The 7,827-nt window shown below is 40.3% G+C and overlaps 1 protein-coding gene across 1 annotated transcript; it reads left to right on the top strand.

The window, feature by feature from the left end:
- Positions 1-5,277: 5,277 nt before the first annotated feature.
- LOC134204099 (puff-specific protein Bx42) lies at positions 5,278-7,333 on the top strand. The gene is made up of 2 exons (XM_062678929.1): positions 5,278-6,737; positions 6,799-7,333. The coding sequence occupies exons 1-2, from the start codon at positions 5,447-5,449 to the stop codon at positions 7,164-7,166; spliced, it is 1,659 nt and encodes a 552-aa protein (XP_062534913.1). The 5' UTR covers positions 5,278-5,446; the 3' UTR covers positions 7,167-7,333.
- Positions 7,334-7,827: the final 494 nt, after the last annotated feature.

The following is a 7,827-nucleotide window of genomic DNA, read 5'->3' as shown; positions in this document are numbered from 1 at the left end:
AAAGTCTATATCTCGGGTACTTATTCAAAAGGACGTATGTGATTTTGTAAACAAAGATTCATACGTCGATTTGTCCAATCCGATGGCACTCCCACGCAAACCAACACCACGAACAGGTAGCCGAAGCCTCCATCTACCTGTCTGTTGTGATGGTTTGCGTGGGAGTGCTATCAGATTGGAGAAATCAACGTTTGAATCTTTGTTTACAAAATCACATACGTCCTTTTGAATAAGTACCCGAGATATAGACCTTGATATAGACAGAATAAGGCTTGCTGACGTTTAATCATCTTTCTCTTGCACGCTCACAGAGCAGATAGGATTTGTTTTCATCGGAAAAAGCTTCCGAAGCGTTTCCCGATGAAAACAAATCCTATTCGCTCTGCGAGCGTGCAAGAGAAAGGTGACTAAACGTCAGCAAGCTTTATATATTCTGTCGTATACACAGAAAAAATAAAGAACCTAAAAAAAAGTTTAAAGAACTCAACTTTGAGTTCGAAGTTCAAATTTTTAACTCAATAGTAGGTAGTTTTCTCACTCTCTCTTTTGAATGTTATTATAAACAAAGAGAGCTGCATCGACTCAACGTGTGCTGTTCCGTGGAAGAAGCCAAATTTGAGTTGTTTTCACCATAGTTCCGGGTGAGTTAAAATAACATAAATTTGAGTTGGTGAAACTTCATAGTGGGTGAAAATTCAACACGGGAGTCAAGGCAAAGTACTCAACGGATTTTTTCGCATTTTACTTATTTTTGGCTTCTCCCACACTGAGCTAAATTTCGTGGTCATTATTATATGGAACGCATATAATTCTGCACTATTGGATTTGCACATGAAACCTATATCGGATATTAAATGCTTGATATGAGTTATATGCAAGTCCGATGAGTCGGCATTTCAATGACAATATGTTTCTTATGTGCGTTGCACATCGTCGTTAGGAGTCGAAGAAGCATTTGAAATTTATTTGCTTATACAATAGTCTTTACCGTTCCGTCTTTCTAGAAGTTATATGCAAATCCAATTCATTCTATTTGCAATTCTCATGCATTATATTTTAGGATTTCGTTCATAATAAGGAATAGTTGTTTCAAAGGTAAAACAGGCTTTTTCGGTCTAGTGTTCAATATTCATCACAGGGTAATAATAAAATAAATACTACAGAGTTTTAAAACTGATTTTTATATATTAGTATGATTATTTCGTACAATAAAAATGAGGCTGGTGCCCTTTCTTAGCCTATAGCAGTGCAGTTAACGTTCGCTCATTGGGTTTTCCTTAGTTGGGGGAATGGATTAGGCCCAATTCCAGACCGGGAAGGAAATTTTTCCGACTTTCCATTCTTTTCAAACTCACAGCCATTAGCTGGTTCCATAACTGCACTTTCGGCACTTTCATGTAATGAGTACTAAGCTGGGAGGCGGTTATATACCAAATGAGAACTTAATTCCATCAAAGGAAGAAAAGATGCATGACGATGGCAAATACTGCAAATTGAAAATTTTTAGCATACAATTCTATAACTTACAAACAATGCTCACCTTTGATATCTGTTCCAAGTTCTGTTAATCGTAGAACTGATTGAGAGCAGGCGTGAAACGGTTAATTTTGATCTGTGGAGGATTTAGCCCCATCTCCGATGCCAGATGTATTAGACGTGGAGCTCCTTCTACCGCCAGGAAAATCAATTGTGGATGAAAAAACTGCTATAACATATATACAATTTTAGCAAGTAAAAAAAATGACTGACCGATAAACAGAATTTCCGTGGTGATCGGCAAACCTGCGCTTCCTCCAAAACTTTATCAGATTTGGTTCTTCTCTGGTAGGAACCCTTACTCCGATAAATGACCTTGCAAACATTCTTGTCTGCGACGCTAGCGGCTTAAAACTTTTACCAAATGTATTTGTTCGTGAACCTAATGGTCCTTCCACCCAGTATAAATAAAACTATTAATAAATATGAAAACTGATAAAGCATTACAAATTTAACAAATATGTCTGATGATATTTTGGTAATTAAATATGTACATGTTACGGGGGAGAAAGTAAATTAACAACTGATGCTAGCGTCACTAGTCACTGATTTCAAAACCTTGAAATTATCGAAATTATATGCAGAACATATACATCAGATGTTTGAAGTGCATATAATATCGAAGTGAGCTCAATAAATTCATATCTATATGGATTTCAATAAATGTTAATTGTATATAACATGATACATAAAGGTATTCATATAATGTGCATATGTTAGACGGCAGGTTGAAGCTATATTACGATTCTGATAAAACATAACTTTTCAGTTATTTCAGTGCACGCAAGTGCGGATTTGAGTGAAAGGAACCGTAAATTGAATTGTTTCGCGGTTCCGTGTACGTGCCTCGATTTTCTCAGGTATCAATTGTTTTAGCAGGAATTTGCCTACTATATGCTCGATGAATCAACCGAAATTCAAGTTGCGTTGAATTGAAGTAGGTGAGTAAAAACTAATTCATTATATAACAAATGTATTTATTAATTTACTTAATTCTAGGATGCTATCCAAAGAAAAACTTAAACAAATCGACACCGGCAATCGAGCCGCGGATGTTGCTGCATCGCTTCAATTGACGAAGATGGTTTAACCCGAGGATTAACCAAATGGCCTTCTCGAACACTCATCCGGATGTGAGCGCCTCACTGGATTTGGAATGTGGCTACACCCAAGTAACCATGGAGCTATATATGCTTGCAAATAATACAGCCATTAAAGTTGACTTAAAGTGGAAAAAGGCCCTTTTACGACCGAAATAATGCCTTATTACTTTGACATGTTGAAATAAAACATATGTAATGCATCGCTGCATTCGTAACGCTGAACTAGTGTATCGTTGCTTGACAGGCGAGGAATAAATGCATCTTTACATCCGTAAAACTGATCTAATGCAATAAGCATTTAATATGCTGATCTGTGATCGATTACATGCATTAATTAATGCTTGGTGGTTACTTGGGCAGTGCCTTCCGTGTCGGTGTCATTTTCCGGATGTGAAAATAATATGGCAAAAGCAAGAGCCACACCGAGACGGCACATATTTTGATGGTAGGTGGAACCATTAAATCTAATGTTTATAGTTACACAAAATATCCTTATAGCCTATTCAGATTACGCCATTAATGACATAATAATTGGCGTTTCAGGGTAAATACGCTTTATGATGTCATTATTTACGTAATATTCCATACATTTTGCGCTGTCAAAAGATACCCTCTAAAAAGAATTTATTACGAACAATTATTACGAGAGAGCTTTCGTTCTAGCTGGAATGCAGGGAGAAATTCAACAAAACAAAACTGACAAGCGTCACGCTCTCTTTACCAGAGAGAAAATTCTCTCTGTTTTTATTTCGTTTCGTAGTTGACAGTCATGTTCTTTCTGTCGCACCAGGGTCGAATGCATGTTAGATGGAAATCTTCTGAGCGCTGAAGAATAACTCGGATTGTGATGGTTTTGTGGAAAGCATTTTATATGATGAAAAATAATGATGATAATTATTTATTCTCCACTTATTCAACATGAATTGTTTAAAAAACAGATGCTCTCTAGAATTAACATGAAGTATTTAACTTAAACCTAGATTTAATAGAACAAATCGAATAAAGTTCAAGGGCCAATGCGGAAGACAATTTAAAACGTAGGAATGGTTGTAAAACGAATATATTTCATGAATAAACATGATTTCATAAATTGTTTCAATTCTGCTCCTTGAATGGCTTAATATACTTTGGATTTCAACATTTTTCACGTGGGACAACTGTACGATTTGAATGGGTTTATACATATAATTTATACATATTCATCCAACATCCAGTTTAAATTATATCACATTGACACGATTCGATTTTGTTAGAAGCTGTATCATTGATTGTCGAGTAGAACCCAATGGTTCAGTTTCCATTTTTGAAAAAAAAAATAAATTGCTGAGTTGCCCTTCATACATGGAGATACTGGTGGAAATACATTTTAGTTCGATAATATTTCTTGAAAATTGGTCCAATCGTCCTTTATTTGTTTATTCGTGAGAACTCACAAAAGTAACTCAATTTTTCTCTCAAATCTCCGTTCGATAATAGTACAGAATCAAAATATTTTTAAACTTAAACATAAATTGAGGAATAGTCTGATTCCCCGAAGAACGGCACACCCAACTAATGAATGTAGCTTCGCTCATTATCCTTAATGAGAGCTTCAAATATTCTTCGAAAATCCCTTTTCATATTTTTTTAATATTTTTTTTCGTAGAAACTTTGTTCAGAAAAAAATGTTCGATTGTCGCCACACAAATGCTTGATTTCGCAAATTAAATTTTAAAACTCTCCTTGAATTCAACCCTGTATTAGCGTGCAAATGAGGAAGCATGGAAACGTCAAGATATATTATCTTGCTGCAGTCTGAACACCTCGTAATAATTGGATACCCTCTCACTTAACAAAGTCATAAATAGCCCAATCTGAATAGGCTATTATTAACCCATTCATGGTAGGGTTTTATATCCTCAGATTTATGTTGCTCAATTCCTCGACACTTTTTTGTTCAATTCTCCAATTCTTTCTCCTTACAGATCCTGATAATGGCAGCGGCGAGGGCAGCGGAACAGGAAAACGTTTAGTATTTTTATTCATGTGATTTCTTATTTATATAATGCAATAAACGAATGCATTCGATATTTTTTATTTCATTAATGCCATTAACATATACCAGGAAATATATCACCTAAAATTCTTTACAATAAGAAACCAGATTTTCAGTAATTTTCACCCAAAAGCAACTCTTCGAATAAAAGTAAAAATCACCTAACATGGAGTGTTTATAAAATAACTCAAAATTAAGTACTTTGCGAATAACTCAATTTTAAGTGGTTGCACTTAGGGCCGATTTCTTCACCTCCGCTTAGGCCTTAAACCAGGTTTAAACGTATATATGGGTAAGCACCGCTTAAGGGTGCGGCCAGAGTAGACGGGAAGTGCGAAGCGAAGCGAAGCGTCCATACGATTTGACAGCTCCTTATTATTGATTGTTATTCCTTTGTGTGCAATTTTCGCGCCGCGTCGCGTAGGCGCGTCTACTCTGGCAGGCACCTAAGAGTTAAGCGAAGGTGAAGAAATTGGCCCTTAGCTGTCAAGTTGAGTGAAAAAGACTTAATTTTGGATTGTTTCGGATCTCCGTGTATATTAAATATAAGAAATTTGTTTGTCGGTATATCGACCGAACCCGCTATCCTACTGTCAAAGTGTACTGTCAGTCAGCATCGATCGACATTTTCTTTTTCTGCTGCACAGTGCTGCATGAAGTAAATAGAAAATCCGATTTTTGCGTCAGTAAAGTTTTGTGTTTCCCGAGTTTTTCCGCATTTTCAGGAGTGCGATCTCAGTGACCCGTAGTGCGTGATCCGGTGGGCGACACGATGTCGCTATCCAGCATACTTCCAGCTCCGTCCAATCCCATCTGGGATCGCGACGACGAACGTAAACATGTCGCCAAGGGTACCCCTTCGATGGGTGCCCTTGTCAGTGCCAAAATCGCAGCCCCTCCCTATGGCCAGCGGAAAGGATGGGTTCCCCGAACGGAGGCTGACTTTGGTGACGGAGGTGCCTTCCCGGAGATTCACGTAGCTCAGTATCCCCTCGGGCTGGGCGCTCCCGGAAATGCGAACAAGAAATCGAACGCCCTGGCCGTACAGCTGGATCAAAGTGGTAAGGTAAAGTATGATGCCATCGCGAGGCAGGGCCATTCCAAGGATAAAATTGTGTACTCGAATATCAACCAACTGCTGCCAGCGGAAGTTTTGGCAGAGGACGCAGAAGAGTTGCGAATGCCCGATCAGGAAGCCATCGATGAAATTACGGAAAACACCAGAAAGGCACTGGAGAAGCTGACGAATCAGAAGATTGTGTCGGCCATGCCCGTAAGAGCTGCGGAAAAGCAAGGCCCCGCACAGTACATTCGATACACACCATCTCAACAGGGAGATGCCTTCAACTCAGGCGCTAAACAACGGGTCATTCGTATGGTGGAGGCACAAGTAGATCCGATGGAACCGCCACGATTCCGAATCAATAAAAAGATCCCACGGGGGCCACCTTCCCCTCCGGCTCCAGTTTTGCATTCTCCAACTAGAAAAGTAACAGTGAAGGAACAACGGGAATGGAAAGTTCCTCCGTGCATTTCCAACTGGAAGAACGCCAAGGGTTACACAATTCCGCTGGACAAACGTCTGGCTGCTGATGGCCGTGGGCTGCAGCAGGTCCATATAAACGAGAAGTTTGCTAAAATGGCCGAAGCGCTGTACATTGCTGACCGGAAGGCTCGAGAAGCTGTCGAAGCCCGTGCCCAATTGGAGAAGAAACTCGCCCAAAAGGAGAAGGAAAAGAAGGAAGATATGTTGCGGCAAATGGCTCAGCGTGCCCGTGAGGAACGTGCGGGAATTCGCCATCCGGGTGAAGCCGCTGCCGGAAGTGGTGCCGATTTGAATTTGATTCCGGCAGATCTACGCGAACGTGACGAAATTCGAGCCGAACGCCATCGGGAGCGCGCTCGCGATAGGAATTTGGCTCGCGCGGCTCCGGATAAGCGCTCAAAGTTACAACGGGAGCGGGAGCGTGACATCTCCGAACAAATCGCCCTGGGAATGCCAGCCAAGACGTCGCTCTCCGGAGAGGCACAGTTCGATCAACGACTGTTCAACACATCCAAAGGTAAAATGGGTGCTTCGAAACTGAACTCGCATGCTATAAACATTTGTCTTCTTTTTTTCAGGAATGGACTCTGGATATGGGGACGACGAAGCTTACAATGTGTACGACAAGCCGTGGCGCGAAGCTGGAACGTTGGGTACGCATCTGTACCGGCCGAGCAAGGCGTTGGATAACGACAACTATGGGGCGGATTTGGATCAAATTATGAGCACGCAGCGTTTCGTGCCCGATAAGGAGTTCAGTGGAACGGATCGTTCGGCTCAGGCCGCCCGCCAGGGACCGGTGCAGTTCGAGAAGGAGGAGGATCCGTTCGGTTTGGATCAGTTCTTGAACATGGCCAAGAAAGCACCGAAGCGCAAGGAGGATGCGATGGCCGGTGGGAGCGGCAGTAGCAATCGCGACAAAGATCGCAAAAAACGTCGAGATTAACGAGGTTTGGTATTGCTTTTCACTAATTTTAAGATTTTTCCTGTCACCATTTGGATCCATTTGAAAAAAAAAATTACGTTTTTCTGTATTTAGAGGCAGAATGAAATGAAATATTTGAAACATTTTACCAACTGGGTAGAATAAATGTAATGGTTTTTAGACAATTACACGGCGAATCTTGATCAATTGTAACTATATCACCTTCCTTGAAGACTTCTTCTTCTTACTGGCATTACATCCCTACACTGGGACAGAGCCGCCTCGCAGATTAGTGTTCATTAAGCACTTCCACAGTTATTAACTGCGAGGTTTCTAAGCCAAGTTACCATTTTTGCATTCGTATATCATGAGGCTAACACGATGATACTTTTATGCCCAGGGAAGTCAAGACAATTTCCAATCCGAAGATTGCCTAGACCGGCACCGGGAATCGAATCCAGCCACCCCCTCAGCATGGTCTTGCTTTGTAGCTGCGCGTCTTACCGCACGGCTAAGGAGGGCCCTAAAAGAAGATTTAACGTCTAAAAATCTTTGTTAAATTCGTTTGAATGCATAGAAAGTTAAACATGTTCAACTTTTGACAAACCAATTGAATTCAACTGAGTTGATCAATTCACTTGCATTGTCTAAATGTAGCATAAAAGATCGATCAATTATATAA

Source organism: Armigeres subalbatus, chromosome 1 (genome assembly GCF_024139115.2).
Source record: "Armigeres subalbatus isolate Guangzhou_Male chromosome 1, GZ_Asu_2, whole genome shotgun sequence".
Taxonomy (NCBI): domain Eukaryota; kingdom Metazoa; phylum Arthropoda; class Insecta; order Diptera; family Culicidae; genus Armigeres; species Armigeres subalbatus.
The sequence above is the reverse complement of the archived record's forward strand: the minus strand, read 5'-3'. Positions and strand labels throughout refer to the sequence as shown.